The sequence below is a fragment of the Hibiscus syriacus genome, unplaced genomic scaffold, assembly GCF_006381635.1.
Source record: "Hibiscus syriacus cultivar Baekdansim isolate YM2019G1 unplaced genomic scaffold, ASM638163v2 tig00112285_pilon, whole genome shotgun sequence".
Lineage (NCBI taxonomy): Eukaryota > Viridiplantae > Streptophyta > Magnoliopsida > Malvales > Malvaceae > Hibiscus > Hibiscus syriacus.
The window spans coordinates 513,195-533,218 of NW_024063293.1; the positions used below are offsets into that span (position 1 = coordinate 513,195).

The window sequence follows — 20,024 nt, forward strand, 5'->3', positions numbered from 1 at the left end:
TTTTTAGTTCTCTCTGTCTTTCCTGAATTTCCAATATTTTATTTAAAAATCAATTAAAAATATTCGATATTTTTTTTATAAAAAAATACCAGATTGAATCATAAAGGTAACGAGTCAAGAATGGCTAACTTTAAATTTTAGATTATCCTAACACATGATAATATTGAACAGCTTGTTTTATTAAACAGCCGACAGCTTCTTACATAATTTTTTGGATGATGAAGACCCTTGAAAATTATATATATTACAAATCTGGTTGAATTCAAATCAAGCATTCATAATAACATTATAAATTAAATTTCATCATACGAATGAATAAGAACATTTTAGATAAAATTTATAAAAAAAATGATTTTTAATTAAATTGACATTTGGTTAATTAACATCAAAGTAGTCAAAGTTTTATAATAAAATAAATAGACGATGAAATAATAAAATATTGGTGAATTGGGTTTGTACCGCTAAAGGGGTTGGCGAAACTCTACTCAATACCCATCTCATCTTTTTGCTTGGACTCATCAAAATTTAAGTCAATTTTGGTTACAATGCTCTTTGTTTTCTTCTACTTGATATCAATGTATTGTTATTTTATCATAGCTGTACTAGTTTATTTATTAGGTTTGAATTCTTTTCATTCAACGATTACTATTTTACTTGTTATACCCCAATAATAATATTATAATAATATATTAATGGATTAATTCAAGCTTTTCATTCATAACCGACTCTTACTCAACAACTTCCATAAGTAATCACTTTAAATATGGGGTTTTGATTTTAAGATTAAAAAATATTCTTTTTACTGATTTAAAAATATTTTAAAGATAATTATATTAATAATATATGATAAACAAATTCATAAAGTGATCTTAATAATAAAAAATTAAAAAATATATTATTCTCTAAATTTTAACTAAATTTAGGATTAAAATTAAAAATAAATCCTTTTATTAAACTACTATGTCATCAAACTATCAATACTAAATGTTTCGGTCATTAAAATTTAATAAAATAATAATATAAGTTATTAAAAAATAATTGTTTTTAATTTAGTGATCATAAATGTACAGATATAAAAGAAAAGTGACCATGCCTGTACTTTACCCTAAATATAAATTTGTAAATAAGTACTCTTCCGTGAGGCACGTGCTCGACAGTCCTTCGCCGTTCTATAAAAATGTTAGCTCGAACATTTTCAGTTCACCATTTACATAATTTTCTGCTTCAATAATTTTCAACTAAACCATCCACAGGTATTTCTACAGATTTCTACTTTCTCCCAATAGTTGGATCAATTTCTTGTCCCTCGCAAAACGTTTCGTTCTGATTCTCGCTTTTCTTTTACCCCTCATATTGATCTTTTCGGTTTCTAGTTGAATTCGTATTCAAATCAGATATGTTTATCTCTATAATTTCTTGTTTATACGTTTTCTTTTCCTGTGTTTACGAGTTTTCCCACTCGATTGGTACTTTGGATTTTTCGCTATATTTTCTTTTAAGTATTTGTGTATTTTGTTCACAAAAGAGTGTTATTTTATAGTACGGAAAAAATTCCCTTTTAAGTTTTAAGATTTGGATTTTCCGTATTTAAGTCAAATTGGTTTTGGGATTCGATCATTGAGCTTAAAATATTGATTAAAATATATGTTCTTTTAGATAATCTTTTGGGTTGTTAAAACAGGAAGGTAACATTCGTTTTTCATGTTAGTGCAAAGTTAGCCCATGCTTTTGCTGTGAAGTTTAAGAACAAAAAAGCAAAATTTTTGTTGGGCGTTTTTTTTTCACCCTTGGCAATTTTTAATACCCATTGAAACTATAATCATTAGAATTATGTTTTTTATTAACAATAGCTTATGTTAACTTGTACTTGTTGCAGATCCATTTCAGATTCACCTATGGCTCCAGCAGCAGCAACATCTTCAGATTCTATAAAGCCAAGAGGTATTAGAGTTTCTATGTTGTTGATGCATCTAGAAAGATTTGCATGGTTGATAACTTCTATGATTAGTTTATTATCTTTTATTGTAAAAGTTTCATAGAGGATTTATACCCTGATGTGGCTTAACGTGGCTAAATATGTTACAGTAACATTGAATAATGATTTCCTTATTTTTATGGTTGGAAACATGTGTGCATATTATAATAACCCTATGCTTTTGTATATAAAATGAAAAAAATACAATTTGATCATTTGAGGACAATAGTTTGATTGTTTTATTTCGCATGAGATAATTAAAACTTGTAAACCAGCTTTCTTATGGTCTGATCAATGTTTAATGTATAATTTGTGCAGATGTGTGTGTTGTTGGTGTTGCACGTACTCCAATGGGTGGATTTCTTGGCTCTCTGTCATCGTTGTCTGCCACCAAGCTTGGTTCAATTGCTATAGAAGGTTTGAACAGAAAAACCTTGGTTCACCTGTCTGAAATTGAATTCATTTTTATATGTTTAGGGCGCTCTTTTATTTTACTTAATTGCTATATATGTCAAATTGCAGCTGCTCTTAAAAGGGCAAATGTGGACCCGTCACTTGTGCAAGAAGTTTTCTTTGGCAATGTACTCGGTGCAAATCTGGGTCAGGCGCCAGCTAGACGGGCTGCACTAGGTGCAGGAATACCAAACTCAGTTATATGTACCACCATTAACAAAGTTTGTGCATCTGGGATGAAAGGTCTGCATGTTACAATTTAAGTGTTACTGTTTTGAAAACCTTAATGGCAGTATTTCTTAACTGTATTGTTCTTTCCCTTTTCGTTGGGGGCTTTGCAGCAACAATGCTTGCAGCACAGAGCATTCAGTTGGGCATCAATGATGTTGTTGTGGCTGGTGGCATGGAGAGCATGTCTAATGCACCTAAATATCTGGCAGAAGCAAGGTTAATACACATCCTTGCTAATGGTTCCCTTGTTGGATTCAAGTTACAATTTCTGATGACGTATTATCGTGCAGGAAAGGATCTCGCATTGGGCATGATACTCTTGTAGATGGAATGATGAAAGATGGACTATGGGATGTGTATAATGATTGTGGCATGGGCAGCTGTGCTGAATTATGTGCTGAGAAACATGCTATTTCAAGAGAGGATCAGGTACTTTGGTCTCTGCCAGGGTCAATTGAAGAAATGGACTTCCTTGTCCCGGATAGAACTTTGGACTTATAACTTCATGATTTCTGCAGGATAACTTTGCTGTTCGAAGCTTTGAGCGCGGTATTGCTGCTCAACAGGGTGGTGCCTTTGCATGGGAAATTGTTCCGGTTAGACATATGCTTAATACTAAGTTTGTGCATTGTCTTGTACAAGCTATTGTATATAACCAAATTTTGTACCACACAGGTTGAAGTTCCTGGGGGAAGGGGAAAACCATCCACCATAGTTGACAAGGATGAAGGTTTAGGAAAGGTAAACATAATTTAGAACCATCTATCAATTTTCACATTTTGATGCTCTGTTCTTTTCATTTCTTTAAATTGCCTAAATAAAGTAGATAGACGTTATACCGCTTGAGTGATAGCTAATTCCAAATATTGCTTTCATTTCAGTTTGATGCTGCAAAATTGAGGAAACTGCGGCCTAGTTTCAAGGATAATGGAGGCACTGTTACTGCTGGAAATGCCTCCAGTATAAGGTCATATACTTGACATCTATATTCAGTTGATGCTTTGGCCAGAATTTGATTTATTTTTAACCATAATCAGATTGGAAATGCCCAAGTAAAAGGCTCACCTCTTGATTGAACTCTCCTATAGACAATTTGGTTATCCTATATTGGTAGCTTATTTTCCACTTCGATGAATCCGTTATTATAGGCCTCTTCTCGAGGGTTGTGCAACCAGTTAATTGCATGTTTGTTTCAAAATTAAGGAACAAATTCAATCTGACCTTATAAATCTTTTATAGACAATCTGGAGTTTGTAATTAAAGAGAAGTTGGTCTTATGGGCAGTGATGGTGCTGCTGCTTTGATCCTAGTCAGTGGAGAAACTGCACTTAAGCTGGGATTGCAGGTGATTGCAAAGATTGCAGGTTATGCTGACGCTGCTCAGGTACTTTTCACAACCTTGTATAAATTTGAAGAAACATTTTAGAGAAATATCCTTGTAGAAATCTCGAAATTTATTTTTGATGTTAATTGTTATACAACTTCTTTACTTACACGAGAAAGATTTCCAGGCTCCAGAGTTTTTCACAACAGCTCCTTCCCTTGCCATGCCCAAAGCCATTTCAAATGCTGGGTTGGCAGCTTCTCAAATTGATTACTACGAAATCAATGAAGCCTTTGCTGTAAGATAACATTTCCTTTTCTAAATGTATTATTCCCTTATTGATAAAGTTGGCAGTTTTGCAATAATGCCCCATTCTCTGCAGGTTGTGGCTCTTGCAAACCAGAAACTGCTTGACCTTAATCCAGTGAGTTTTCAATCTCTCAAAAGCTTCTTGCTTATGTATTCTCAAGTTAAAACATAAAAGAGAGAGAACTAATATGTCATACTGTAAAGTAGATGATCTCTTTTGGCCGTTCCCAAAGTCACATTTGTCAGCAAGAAAGTTGCTATTTCATTCTTAATCTCAAGTTTTTTCCCCTGCAATGGTTTGCAGGAGAAGGTTAATGTGAACGGTGGGGCTGTATCCTTGGGACATCCTTTGGGTTGCAGTGGAGCCCGTATCTTAGTCACACTTTTGGGCATTTTGAAGCATAGAAATGGGAAATATGGAGTTGGTGGTGTTTGCAACGGAGGTGGAGGTGCATCCGCACTTGTTGTAGATCTTCTGTAAGCGGTTTTTATGTCTAGGTAAGTCTCATGCATACTGAAATACTTGGCAAATACAAATTCCCAACCTGCAAAACTGCATAAATGAATGAGCTTGGGAACTCTTATAATCAAATCATATCATTACCATCTCGTCCAAAGATGTGATTGTGAGCTCTTTGTTTTCAGGCTCGATATTGTACGAAGTTGCAACCATCTTTTCGAGCATTCAAAGGAGAAATTCATGCTTCCAAACACAGTTTGATGTTGTGCAATTTTTATTTCATTCTCAAATAAGTTGGTTTAGTGTGTAGTAAATGAATGTTTAACTAGGTTTGAGAAGAAATATTTGTCCAATGTTGATTTTGGTTTTCCCCTTTCAAAGCCATGTCTGATTTCGGTTCTTTTCTGATGATATGGGGATAGCATATGGAATAAGGAAAGTCTCGTAAGCCCTAATTGCGACATTAATGGATGCTCTAAACGTAATTAACGATGTGATTTAAGGATCGAGGGTAAATATGATATTACTTTTGAAAATTGATTTTCAAAAGTATTGTAGTAAAAGAACTTTTGAAAGTGTTTTTTAAAAGTGTAATTTAAAATTTAATTGTTTCATATTGTTAAAAAAATGAGTTTTGAAAAAATAAAATGTCTATTATAGATAATATGTTATAAATTAAAAATATAGAATTTGTTATATTTACTTTTATTAATACTATGATATATAAAATATATTAATTTAAGTTATAATAAAAATATATTTTATAATAATTTAATAATGATATTTTAATATATAAATCATAAAATTTATTTATTTTTACGTAAATAATATAAATTATTAAGTAATAAATTATTTTTAAGGATGTTAGTATTAAATTATTAAAATAAAATATAAATATTTAATTGAGTGGAATTCATGCATTATTAAAGATAAAATTATAATTTGTTTCCAAATGCAAAGTTGATTTTGTGGTTGGTTTAAAATCATCGTTTTCACCTTATTTTTTCTTCATTTTTTTACTCGTTTGGCATTGATTTTGCAGTCAAAATGAACTTTTTAACTAAGAATTTCTTTAGAAAGCATTACCAAACGGACACTCAATTTATGGAATTAGGCAAATGTTAGATTATCTCCTCCTAGAGATGCAACGGGTCGAGTTGGATCGGATTTTTGGTCGACCTGACCCGACCTGAAAAACATATATCCTACACCAGATTCGATCTGAAAGCATATTTCTTTTTCTTGAATTTGACCCGACCCGAATTTTTAGAGTAAAAATCTGGTCTGATTCGACCAAAACTTAATTATTTGTTTTTAGAGAAATGACAGACCTTATTAAAAATCTCTTATAGTCCTAATAAGGGGAAAAGAGTGCCCAAATTCTATTATCGGGAAACCATGTCACAAGATACATCAAATGCAATAATCTTGGGACAAATGAGTCGAAGAACAAAGAACTACCTGAACGTAGTGCCCAGGAAGCCAAAGTATGTGCTACCTGGTTGTATTCGCGTCGTACGAAATGAATTACAAACGATGCATTACAGTCAAACAAATTTTGGGCTTCCTATAACTGAAATCCTGTAGTGGAAACATCAGGTTGTCTATCACGGATCTTGTTCACCACCATAGCAGAATCAAACTCAAATACCATATTCGTTCATTGGTTCTCAATAGAAAAACGCAAACCAACCACAATTGCATATACTTCTGTAATCCCAGCTTCCCCACAAGATGGCGTTAAGACCGCCATACCCCCAAGGGGTAACCCAGCAGCATCACGAGCTATTATACCCACTACCGCCATTTTCCGTTGCGGATCAAAAGCCCGCCAACATTAACTTTAACAACTCCAGGGTCGGGTGGGTACCACTTGTGTTGGGCAACAATGGTCGGCACTTGTCGCGGTGGAACTCCAACAGTTGTGTGTGCTGCTCCGCACGGGGGTTGGATAAAAATAAATTAAAAATAATAAAAAAAACTTAATTTATTACAAACAACTACAGTAGATATAAAAATTATTTATATTTTCTAAGTTCTTGACGATGTCGAGGAGTCGTCGAATGATAATGGCGCGGGGCTCGTCAAGTACGTGATAACTCCGTAAAAAGGCCATATTAGGGCCTTTTCACTTAAGTTATTGACTGTCTAATAGCTTATATAGGATGATATAGATGCATTTAGGAGCATATAGTTGCGTGTGGTGGAAGTATATTTGTTGAGACATTTTATTTTGTAAACGATGTTGCGTTATGGGGAAGGTGTTTAGTTTGATGATGTGTAGGATTTGGGAGCAAGGATAAGCAAAAGGGAATTGTCGTTGCATGATGAGACTGCTGAGCAGAATGCAAATGTAACATCCCAAAAACCGGGCTAGTAACTAAAATAAAAGTTTTTGAAACTTTGTGATCAATTTCAAAAAATTGAAAAGTTCAGGGACTTAATTGGACTTTCTTGGAACAGGATTGAATAACAAAGTTTGGAAATAAAAAGGGCATAATGGTCATTTGATAGGGAAATAATTAAAATTTTTAGAGGAGGGTATTATATATACGTGGAAAAAGGGAGATGAGTAATAAGCAAATCCAGAATTCTCTATGTTCTTCTTCTTTCTCCTCTCCACCGTGGGTTCTTCTTACATAAGGTGAGTATGTTTTCTATGGATTAATTCTTTTATTTTAAGGTCAACTTTGATTCTTGGAGTGTTAAGAAAGCTTAAGGAAATGTTATAGTGGTGTAAAACTAAGAGATGGACAAGTTATAGGTAATTCATTAAAAGGAGGATTTAAGTGAATTGATGAGAAAGAAGTTATAAATGGATTTTTAAATCATATTTGACTTGTCAAGGATCTAATTAAAAAGTTAGAAGTAATAGAAGTGACTTAAGAACATGTTGAATAATTGGTAAGATTTTTAGTTTCAAGTGTTCTGAGAAGATATTGGATATTAGGAGGAATTAAAGTGATATAAGTTGATTTGAATAGGTGTAGTTAATCCTAGAGGGCTAAAAGGAGGTTATAGTAGAAGATTTAAGTAAGTTTGGTAAATTTTTAGGTTGAATAAATAAATTATGGGAAAGGGGTATCGGTACTGTTTATTCAGTACCGATACTTTAAAGAGAAAATGAGTGATATTTGGGGTATAGGTATCGATACTGGTTGAATAAGTATCGATACCATAAGGCAAAAGTTGATAAATTGTTCAATCGATACCATTAAGCAAGTATCGATACCATTTTGAAGATGAATTCCAGAATTGAAATTGGGTATCGATACTGAAGTATAATATCGATACCATAGGGTAGAAGTATCGGTACTGTACCTTGGGGTACCGATACTACTCATATGGAAATTATTAATTTAAGTGTTCTTTTCAACTTAAGTTATATTGATTGGTTATAAGCGATTCAAACTTCGATATTTATATAAGTCGTATATTCGTGTAGATATCGATCGAAGACAAGCACAAGATGATTTGAAGCTATAAGAATGTACAAGATTCATAAGTGTTCGAATTGGCTAGTGAGGCCCAGGTGAGTGTATATTAGTTGGTATATGATGTTTAATGGAAATAAGACTTGCGATGAGTCTATTTCCTATATTAGAATGCATGAATTCATGAATATAAACATGTGTTTGATATGAGTATATGTGTTATATGTTATTGTATATGTTACATGATCTGTGTGAATGCATGTTAGTGTGATAAACCATGTGAATTGGTATAAATAATCTATGTGATTATATAAGAATATGATATAAGTTATATGATGTGAACATAAGAGAACAATGTATAAGCTATATGATATGATATAATTGATTTCATGAGAAATAATATGAGCTCTATGAGTTTATGTATATGTGATGATTTGGTTGACTATGTGAATATGTGATAACAAGAGAAAGTGATATAAGCTATGAGATTATACGAAAATGTTATATGAGCCATATGAAAGAAGCTATGAGATTATATGCCTATGTGATATGAATATGTGAATATGTGAAAAACATAAATGATAATGCCCATGTTAAGTTTTATGAGAGCTAGGGGTATAGTTGGCATGCCAAGAGTCGAGGGTTCTATGTGGTCCTTCGGGACATATATGTAATCATTTGGAACATATATGCGGTACTTCGGTATACTTATTTGGTCCATTGGAATATGTATGTGGTCCATAAGGAGATTTCTATGTGGTCCTTCGGGACATATATATGGTCCTTCGGGACATATATGTGATTCTTCGGGACAAATTTTATGTGCCCCTAGTGGGAATTTATACGAGCTATGGTGACAGCATATGTGCACAACCTCAATGTACTCACATATCTTTAGTTCTCACAAGTGTATCGTGGGCAAATAAAAGACATGACATAAGAAACCTTGTGTTATATTATGTGTTTTGCTGTGTGAAATGTATGATATGATGTGTATAAATGTTAAGTACAAGATTAGATGATAAGATGGACTAAGGATAATAATATTGATAATTATAAGAAGGAGAATTATTATATTGATGAGATATGTGTAGTTACGTATTTGCTACATGAAATATTATATGATTTTGTATGATATGATGATATGAAATGTGGTTAATGATGATAATGAAGATATATGAGTATGTATACATTTGATTATATGAATATTCTATGGCTTTGTGTGATGTCATGGTATGAAGTGTTCATGCATTGTTAAGTATTTAGAGTTTCCATTATATGTTTATATGCCTCACTTAGTCATCGACTTAGCGTGTGAATGTTTCACACGTAAGCTTCGAGAAGATTAAGGAGCAAAGATGGTTAATACATGTCAGCTTCTCCTTTTCGAAGATCAGATCACAAAAGAATATTGAATTGTATGCATTTCGTTATAATGAAGTGTAGGCATATAAATAAAGAATTGAATAAGATTTGCTCTGATCGATTTTGTAAAATTGTATTATTGTAATTAATGTAAATTATTTAGTTTTGTTTTCAATATGAACTTGAATTTTAGTTGTTTTGTAAAAGTAAATGTTTTAAAAAATTAATGTGACACCTCAGATTCGTATACAGGTCCGGGTACGGTTGGGGGTGTTACAGCAAATGCCAAATCAGATGGCATTTTGGAAGCGTAAAAGATGAAATATGATATTTTTAAGAGCCAACTGTACTTGTCTTCACGTGCCTTCAATTGTAGATCACCTAGGAAGGGACATCTGGCACCTTGGTTGTCTGATTCTGTCGGAACTACGCCCAGCTGCCCAGGAGGCGACCACTGCCACAGCTGCTCACTCCTTCATGTGAAAGAAACCTGATCAGGGTATCCTAGGAATTTTAGAAAAAATTCCTATGTTTATTATCCCCCTAAAAATAGGAGATGAAGCCACCAAAGGAAATAAACTTTACACACGCCGCCTTGAGCTAAATTTCAAAAAGAAAAAGTCTCTCCTTTTTTTCCGCCATTCGTCTTTGTCGTGGCATTCCTCAATTAACAAGCTAGAGGGAGTGGCGAGCTACATGTCCAAGAGGAGCTAGCGAGCTGGGCAATTCATGGTGGCCGAGGGGAGCTCCGGCAGTGCACGTCGAAGGCTTTTCCTCCATCCATTTATTGTTTGCTCTCTTTTATCTTATTTGGGTATGGAACGTATCTATTTCATTCCTTGTTGCTTGGAATATTCTAACCCCACCACGAACTAGTCTTATTTGGTGGGAGTTCCTTATGGATATTTAAATTTTATTTTAATGGATGGTTGTTTTTGAATGATGTTATTTGTTTTGTTTATGATGTTTAATGCCTTGAGGTTGTAGGAGCTATGAGAGTAGCATTCCTTAGGAGATTGCTTAATGTTCGAGAGAATGACTACGTAGCATCTCCTTAGTGTTCGAGAGAATGAATAAGTAGCATATCCTTAGTGTTCGAGAGAAACTAGGGAGGATCCACATAAGCAAGGGGTTCAATGTAAAAAATAGGCCTAATCCAACATTAGACATAAGGCTAGGATTTCAATCGACTCAAAGGAGTAGTGCTCGGTCGAGAGGTTAGATGCTAGTGCTACCACTAAGTGGTATTGCCGTGACATATTTTTTTATCTAAACCAATAGGATTCGTGCACTTGGTAACGCTAATAGGTTTTACCATGGCATCATGAACCTGTCGAGTCCCTTAACTAGAGATAGCGTAAGACACCCTTATTAAACTCTGTCGGGCAAGTAAGGCATAAAAGTAAGACCATCATGAGAAGTAGACTTATGTTTCCTAAGTAACTCCTATCATGCATTCCCGTAGTAGCTTGTTGTATGAGGAGTCTAAAGTCCTTATAATCAAATCCATTATTTACATTTAGTTTTGCCTTTGCATTTTCAATTGATTCAACTACACTCAAATTAATTTTGCCAATACATTTCCATCCACCTTGCCACGACATTTCCATTTGCTACCATATTCCATTACAGCATGATTCCATTCCCACCAACATCCATTTCATTTTGCCACAACATGCTTATTTGTAAATACCATCACTAACTATACTTAGGTGAAATAGTAAATTGTTGTGATTGAGCTTATAAATTTCCTCCAATTCCTGTGGATACGATACTCACTCATCATTGTATTACTTGTTCGATTGTGTATACTTGCACATATTTTCATGACCATATTTAGTAGTCATAATTCACGGACAAGTTTTTGGCGTCATTGCCGAGGATTTGGCAACCGAAAGTTAATTAGTTTTGTCATAGCATTTTTATTTTACTTTTTCATTTTTTATAGTTTTACTTGTTATTTTCCTTTTTTTTCATTTTTTTCTTGGTGTATGACTAGAAGACACTCTGATGAGCCATTAGAACCAATTGACCCTGAGATTGAGAGATTATTTAGGAAAAGAAGTCGTGCTCAACGTGAAACATTTATCAAATTGGAAATCAAGGTATTGGTCATGAGAAATATCAGAATACCGAGGTAATTCTGAATGCTGAGTATGCAGCCAGACCTCGTGTCATTCGTGATCACTTAAATCCTATTTTGGAAGACTTAAATCTAGGAATTGTGGAACCCGAGATTCAGGTAGTCCATTTCAAGCTCAAACATGTCATGTTCAACATGCTAAATTCCATAGGGCAATTTGGGGGCTTACCAAATGAAGATGCCAGACAACATATTCGTAACTTCTTGGAGGCGTGTAATTTCTTTCGATAACAAGGAGTGCACAAATATGTATTAAAGTTAAAGCTATTTCCATATTCTCTGTGTGACCGAGCAAGGACTTGGTTAAGTGACGTTCCAGCGGGGTCAATGGAGTCTTGGACTGATATGTGCAAATTTTTTTTGCTGCAGTATAATCCACAGAACATTAACACCCAACTGAGGAATGACATCTCTTCTTTTCGTCAAATTGATGTCGAATCGATGTATGAATGTTGGGATCGATATAAAGGATTGCTTCGCAAATATTCAAATCATGGTTTTCAAGATTGAACTCAAGTGGTAATGTTCTATAACAGAGTAAATGAGCCCACAAGGATGATGCTAGATGCCTCAGCAAATGGGACATTACTCGATAAATCACCTGCAGAGGCATTGTAATACCCCAAATATCAGGTCAAGGACTATATTAAAAAGATTTGAAATTTGAAGACTTATTTGAATAAATGGTAAAAGATAAGAAAATGATTTAAAATAGTGTTTTGGATTAAATTGTAGCAATAGATGAATATAGAGGGTATTTCAGTCTTTTAAGGAGAAATGAATTTAAAATTTATCATTATTAGGGATTTTAGGAAGAAAAGGGGAAAGTAGAAATAAACAGAGTTATCTATTTTATTCTTCTTCTTCTCGTGCAAGGACCACCCTCCATAGCCAAAGGTAAACTTCAATTTAATCATTTTTTCCTTTCGATTATGGGTTGTTGTTACAACCTTAAGTGATATGTGTAAGCTAAAGGGAGGGTTAAATAGGATTAAAACAAAGGTATGAATGAAATATTAGATATTTAAGAAAATGGGTTTTGAAATGATATGTTAAAATATGAGTGTTTATGGATGTTTATTGGTAGATTTGACTTGTCAAAGAGGTAAAGAAGAGTTTAATAGTATTGTATGGTGTAATTATAACAAAATTTGACCCCATTTATGTAATAATCGAGTTGAAAACTGGAAAATCTGGGCAAGGGTATCTGTACTGATAGAACAATACCGATATTATAGGCTAAAATGGGATGAATTAGTTGTGTAGTATCGGTACTGATTCAATCAGTATCGATACCATGGTAAGGTATTCGATACCAGGAAACATCGAATCTAAAATTGGTATCGATACCGGAAGGTGGTATCGGTACCATAGTATAGAAGTATCGGTACCAGGGTACTAGTATCGATACTATTGAGCTTGGAACAACCAATTAGGTTGAAATTGTTATAGAATATATATTAATATGTAATCTTGAGTAATGTTTAAGTATAATTGTTAGGAAATATACTAACAATTAATATTGTATGTGTCTTTATGGATGCTTGAGTAGATTGAAATCAAGTTCCCGAGTCAAGCAAAACAAAAGGCAAAGGCAAAGTACCTGATTAATCAACTTTGTGTTTTGGATATAATAGCGAGGCAATCCAGGTGAGTACATTATTGTAATTCTTTGAGATAAAGAAGATTTATACTGATTCAAATTAGAATGTTTAAATTAATTTATGTTCTATAGTATTGACTACGTTATTTATTATATGTATGGAAAGAGTATTATGAATGAGTTTTAGAGTATGAACTGCTCTAAACCGAATATATAATTAAAATGCATGAAAGGATGCATTAAGGCATGAAAGGATGCCATAAATAAAATTCATGAAAGGATGCATTAAGGAATGAAAGGATGCAATAAATAAAGTGCATGAAAGGATGCCATAAATAAAATGCATGAAAGGATGAATTAAGGCATGAAAGGATGCCATAAATAAAATGCATGAAATGATGCATTAAGGCATGAAAGGATGCCATAAATAAAATGAAATTTAAAGAATAATTACTACAGAAAAAATGAAAAGAAAAATTTATAAAAAAGAAAAGTATGTTGGATATACTAAGGATGTTTATGATAAGAATTATAAAAGAAGTTTGGTTTCAATAATAAGGACTTATTTAATCCTTATAGATGATGCGAATTAGTTCAAAAACTAAGAAATTCATAATAAGTTTATGAGTTTTCGTATTGGTAGAGGGTGTGCAACCCATGTAAATTATAGAAATGTTTGGGGAATGACTCTTTTGGCACTAAATGTGTAAACTATAGAATTTATATAATATGTCTAATTATTAGAGTATGATCTATTTAAAAGTAAAAGATTATTGGCCTAGCTGTGTATTTGGCAAAAAGGTGTCAATCATGCAAGTTAGATGAAAGCCTAAATGCCTTTGGATAAAAGACTAAAGGAATTATAATGCATTTTGATATAAATGGTGCATAAGTGGTATGAAAGGATGATATATATATATATATATATATATATATATATATATATAATGTACATCAATGCATAATTGGTAAGATAGATGTCATAAAGGAAAAACGTAAACAATACATAATGGGCGTGAAAGGATGTCCGAAAATGAAAATACAAAATGGCGTGTTAACAGTATTTAAGGTGCCACCCATGATGATTATAAAATATACATGATCAATTGGGACTGTGGTGCAATGCATGTATAGTAATTTCTCATTTAATATACAAAGGGCAAATAAATAGTAATGGGGAAAAATATACAGAAGGATAAGTATGCTGGGTCTACAAAGAATAATTCCGATAATTGTATGAAAGAATTATGGTTTAACTGATAAAGGCTTATCGGGTCCTTATGGTTTATGAAATTTAATTCATTATTCAATAGTCATAAAATACTTATGTATAAATTGTTCTATCTTTATAGTATTATGTCTTACTAAGCAAATACATAATGTGTGTTGTTTCCACGTGTAGATAAAAGCAAAGACAAATTAAATAAGGAGTGCAACAATAGCAGTAGATATCATCTGTTAAGGTTGACTCTCATCAGTAACGATATGACAATCATGTTTATTTTTAACAATTGTTGGAATGTAATCAAATTTTTAAAGAAAAATGCTCTGTAAGATATATAAAGTGGACATTTTGGTAGTATATTTCAATGATTGTTCATTGTTCTAAAATGTTTTAATTTAAAATTTAAAATAAACTTTTAAGGGTTTTCAAAAGACAAAACTATTTCAAAAGTAAGGTGACATCCAAATCTCATATACAAAAAGGTATACGGGAGATGGGTGTTACAAGCATTCGACATTCTGGACATGATAGCTAAAAATGATTATCAATTCCCATCTACAAGGCTTGTAATTGGGCGAAAATCGCATGGAGCATTCGAGTTAGACACTAAGGATTCTGTCTCTGCCCAACTTGCTGCTATCATCAATATGTTGAAGAATTTGCAAAGACCAAGTGAGGTGAAAGAAATGAAGGCAGCCAATTCAACATGTTTATTATGCCATGTCAATCACTATGAGAGCAAGTGCCCGACCAATAAGGAATCCATCAACTATGTAGGAAACTACAATCAAGGAAACAACAACCCCTATTCTAACACATATAATCCTGGATGGCTTTAACATCCAAACTTCTCGTGGGGAAATCAAGGAACCAGTAATGCTAGTTAACCCGTTTCGGCAGCATAGTTTCAATGACTCCCAAGGTTTTCAAATGAATATGCCATGGCATAATTCTAACAAGGGAGTGTCATCTTCATCCAACATAAGTTCTTTGGAGGCCACAATGTAAGAATTTATAGAAACCATGAAGACCATGCTGTAAGACCATGCAACCTCCATAAAAAAATCAAGGAGATTTGCTTTAAAGTTGCAACTCATATCTGAGGGTGTTGGAGGTCAAGTTGGTCAAATTGTAGCGACATTACAAGAATATCAGCCAGGTCATCTTCCGAGTGACACTGAAGTCACAAAACCTCATGACAAGGAGCAATATAGTGTACTTACTCTACAGAGTGACACCCAAATCAATGTGCAAGACAAGTTTGGGGGAAGACTGAAGAATGATTTACCCCCTGTAACCGTGCAAGCTGAGTGTGAAATACCAGAAAAAATGCAAGTTAAAGAGGATAAGGATGAGGGTTCATCTAGTAAAGTAACTGAGGGAGTAAACAAAAATTCCACGACAAATGTTGTTCCCTCCCCTTCATTAAAGGAAGTCAGACCCCCACCTTATTTCCTACAAAGACTGAAGAAACATAACAATGACATTCAATTCAAGAAGTTTGTCGTCATTCTGGACCAACACCACATCAATGTTACTTTTCTTGAGGCTATAAAACAATTGTCAACATATGTTAAATTCCTCAAAGAGATTGTTACCAAGAAATGAAAAGCTGAGAAGTACGAGACAGTTTCCACAACAAAAGCATATTGCTCTGTCTTAAGAAAGCTACCGCCAAAGCGACAAGATCTAGAAAACTTTATCATTCCATGTTCGATAGGAGAAAATTATGTTGGGAAGGCACTATGTGACCTTCTCTCAAGTGTGAACTTAATTCCTAAGTCAATCTTCGTGAAGCTTGGAATAGGAAATGTTAGACCTACCTCTGTTATCTTGCAACTAGCCGACCGCTCCCATATTCGTCCCGAGGGGCGAGTCGAGGATGTCATTATAAAGGTGGACAAATTTGTGTTTCTAGTAGACTTCATTATATTGGATTACAAGGTTGATGCCACATCACCTATAATCTTGGGGAGACCATTCCTAGCTATCGGGTGTATTATTATCGATTGTGAGAAGGGTGAGCTCACCATGAGAGTAGCCGACCAATGTGTAACCGTTAATGTTTTTCGTACTCTTAAGTACATGGATAAATCTGAAGAATGCCAGAGCATTTTTGAAGTGGATTCATGGATAGCAGGAGAAGATGATCAATTTTATCATGACAATTTCATTCAGCTGGAAAATTATGAGAGGCTTATTAAAGAGGAAAGTGCCAAAGAGCCCAATTACTTTTCTTTAGAGGAGGAGCATACTAGCTTTCTTATATCTAGCCCAGGTATACGTTTTGAACCTCTTGATTTCGATGAGTTTGTTCATCCTAAGCCTCATTATAGCATGCACCTACCCTAGAGTTAAAGAATTTACCACAACATCTTAAATATGATTATATGGGTAGTAATAAAACTTTACCTATTATTATTTCCTCCGCCCTTACTCCTAACCAAGAATATAGTTTGCTAAGTGTTTTGTCACAGCACAAGAAAGCGTTAGGATGGAATATGGCATATCTGAAGGGGATAAGTCCCACCATTTGCATGCATAAAATCCTGCTGGAAGAATGCCATGAAAAATCCATAGAACCAAAAAGAATATTAAACCCAATCATGAAGAAAGTTGCGACGAAAGAAATTCTCAAATGGCTTGATATTGAAGTGATTAACCCCATCTCTAATAGTTCTTGTGTGAGTCCCGTCCAATGTGTACCAAAGAAGGGAGGCACGATCGTGATAACAAGTGAAGATAATAAGTTGTTACTAACACACACTGACATCGGGTAGCAGATATACATGGACTACCACAAACTAAACAGGGCCACCAAGAAGGACCACTTCCCTTTTCCTTTCATCGATCAAATGCTAGATCGTCTGGTTGGCAAGGCATTTTACTGCTTCTTGGACGGATACTCGGGGTATAATCAACTTGCCATCACACTAGAGGACCATGATAAGACTACATTCAAGTGTCCCTATGGCACTTTTACTTTTCAAATGATACTTTTTGGACTCTGTAATGCCTCGAAAACCTTTCATTACTGCATACAAGCTATCTTTTCTGACATGGTTGAGGATTTTATAGAAATTTTTATGGATGAGTTCTCCATTTCTAAATATGACTTTGAGAAATGCCTCGACAATCTGGTAAAAGTACTCAAGCGATGTGAGGAGGCCGATCTCGTACTGAATTGGGAAAAGTGTCACTTCATGGTGACCGAATGCATTGTGTTAGGCCATAATATCTCTCATAAGGGAATTGAAGTGGACAAAGCCAAAATCGAGATGATCGAGAAGCTACCCCCACCAACTTCTGTCAAGGGCATTAGGAGTTTCCTTGGACATGTTGAGTTTTATAGAAGATTCATCAAGGACTTTTCCACGATATCCAAGCCCTTATGTACCCTGCTTCAAAAAAATAAGCCCTTTGTGTTCGATAAAAATTTCCATGTCACATTCACCGAGCTGAGACAAAGACTTATCTCTGCACATCGTGGTTCCCCCTGATTAGACGTCTCCATTTGAGCTGATGTGTGATGCGAGTGATTTTTCTGTGGGAGCTGTGCTTGGGCAACACAGAGGTAAAATTTTCCATGTTATATATTATGCTAAGCGTACCTTGAATGAAGCACAACTAAACTATACTACCTCTAAGAAGGAATTACTTATAGTGGTATTTGTATTTGACAAGTTTAGGCCATACTTGATAGGCACCAAAGTCATTGTTCACGCTGATCACTCAAATATAAAATACTTAGTAAATAAGAAATATTCCAAGCCTAGACTCGTTAGGTGGATATTACTACTGCAAGAATTTGACTTAGAGTTGATAGATAGAAAATGTACTGAAAACCAGGTTACAGATTATTTATCTAGGCTATAGAAAAATTTTAAATGCCATGACATTTTAGATAGTCAAGAAGAATTCCCTGATGAGAAAGTTTTATATGCCATGTGAATTTCGTAGTACGCTGACATAGTCAATTTTCTTGTTAGTGGTATTTTACCTTATGAATTGAATAGCCAGTGCAGGAAAACGTTCAAGCATAATTCCAAGTTCTACTTCTGGAACGAGCCATATTTATTCAAACAATGCATCGATCAAATAATTTGACGTTGTGTCCCTGAGGAGGAGCAAAGAGACATTCTACACCATTGCCACACAACCCCCTGTGGAGGACATTTCGGAGGTACGAGGACTACTGCTATGGTCTTCCAATCAGGCTTTTATTGGTCTTCACTTTTCAATGATGCTCATGAGTTTTGCAAAACATGTGATAGATGCCAGCGCACTAGGAACATTTCCAGGCGACATGAAATGCCATTTCAAAACATTCTGGAGATTGAGCTCTTTGACGTGTGGGGCATTGACTTCATGGGACCGTTCCCATCTTCTTTTGGAGACTTGTATATCTTGCTTATTGTGGACTATGTATCTAAATGGGTTAAAATAATTTCCACATCAAGTAATGACTCTAAAACTGTGCTCAAGTTCCTTCACAATAACATCTTTACCCGATTTGGAGGACCTAGAGTCATCATCAGTGACTAAGGAACTCATTTTGATAACAAGATAATTCCCAAGGCATTACAAAAATATAGAGTACGACATAAAATTTCCACAACATATCACCTACAAACCAATGGGAAAGCTGAAATGTCCAACCAAGAGATTAAGCAAATCCTAGAGAAAGTGGTGAATCATAGAAGGAATGACTTGTCCTCGAAGCTGGACGAAGTATTCTGGGCTTATCGAATGGCATTCAAAACACCTTCGAGAATGTCACCTTTCAAGATGGTATATGGGAAAGCATGCCACCTACCTGTGAAATTAGAACATAAGGCATATTGGGCTATCAAGAAGATGAAATTTGATGCACAACTAGATAGAGAGCAACGATTACTCGAACTGAATGAAATAGAAAAATTTTGAGCATGAGTATATGAAAATGCCAAGCTTTACAAAGAAAAAACCAATAAGCGGCATGATCGAAAGCTTTTGCCAAGGAATTTTCATATTGGCCAGCAGGTGCTCATTTTCAACTCGTGCCTGAAGCTCTTTCTAGGCGAACTGAAGTCACGATGGTCCAGATCTTTTGAAGTACACTGTGTCTACCCTCATGGCGCTATTGATATCAAGAATATAGATGCTAGGTCAATTCTCAAAGTTAACGGCCAGTGTCTGAAGGCTTATCAAGGAGTTCCGTTCTTGCATGACAAAGCGACACTCTTCTTGCACGATTCCGATATCTGCTATGCATTTTGAAGATGTCATTACATTTTGGATTTACTCATGTGCATAAATAAATGTTTATTTTTCTTTATATTACTGTTATATTACTTTATAATCAGTTTCTTTTCAGCTAATTATTTTATTTTTCATCTTTTTAGGACCCACGCAGCAGACATGTGATGATCGTACGACTAAAGAAAGAGAAGTGGGCGGCACCAAGATAAAAATAGGAGGGAAATTTTTTTACCTTTTTACTTTTTAAATTTTTTAGGTTTT

At 34.4% G+C, this 20,024-nt stretch overlaps 1 protein-coding gene across 1 annotated transcript; it reads left to right on the forward strand.

The window, feature by feature from the left end:
* Nucleotides 1-1,171: 1,171 nt before the first annotated feature.
* On the forward strand, nucleotides 1,172-5,116 carry LOC120177154 (acetyl-CoA acetyltransferase, cytosolic 1-like). Its single transcript, XM_039183382.1, has 13 exons — nucleotides 1,172-1,253; nucleotides 1,877-1,941; nucleotides 2,294-2,392; nucleotides 2,498-2,671; nucleotides 2,770-2,875; nucleotides 2,950-3,088; nucleotides 3,178-3,255; nucleotides 3,335-3,400; nucleotides 3,541-3,626; nucleotides 3,944-4,043; nucleotides 4,171-4,281; nucleotides 4,366-4,407; nucleotides 4,597-5,116. Exons 2-13 carry the CDS (start codon nucleotides 1,896-1,898, stop codon nucleotides 4,771-4,773), a joined length of 1,224 nt encoding a protein of 407 aa, XP_039039313.1. The 5' UTR covers nucleotides 1,172-1,253; nucleotides 1,877-1,895; the 3' UTR covers nucleotides 4,774-5,116.
* The last annotated feature ends 14,908 nt before the right edge of the window (nucleotides 5,117-20,024 follow it).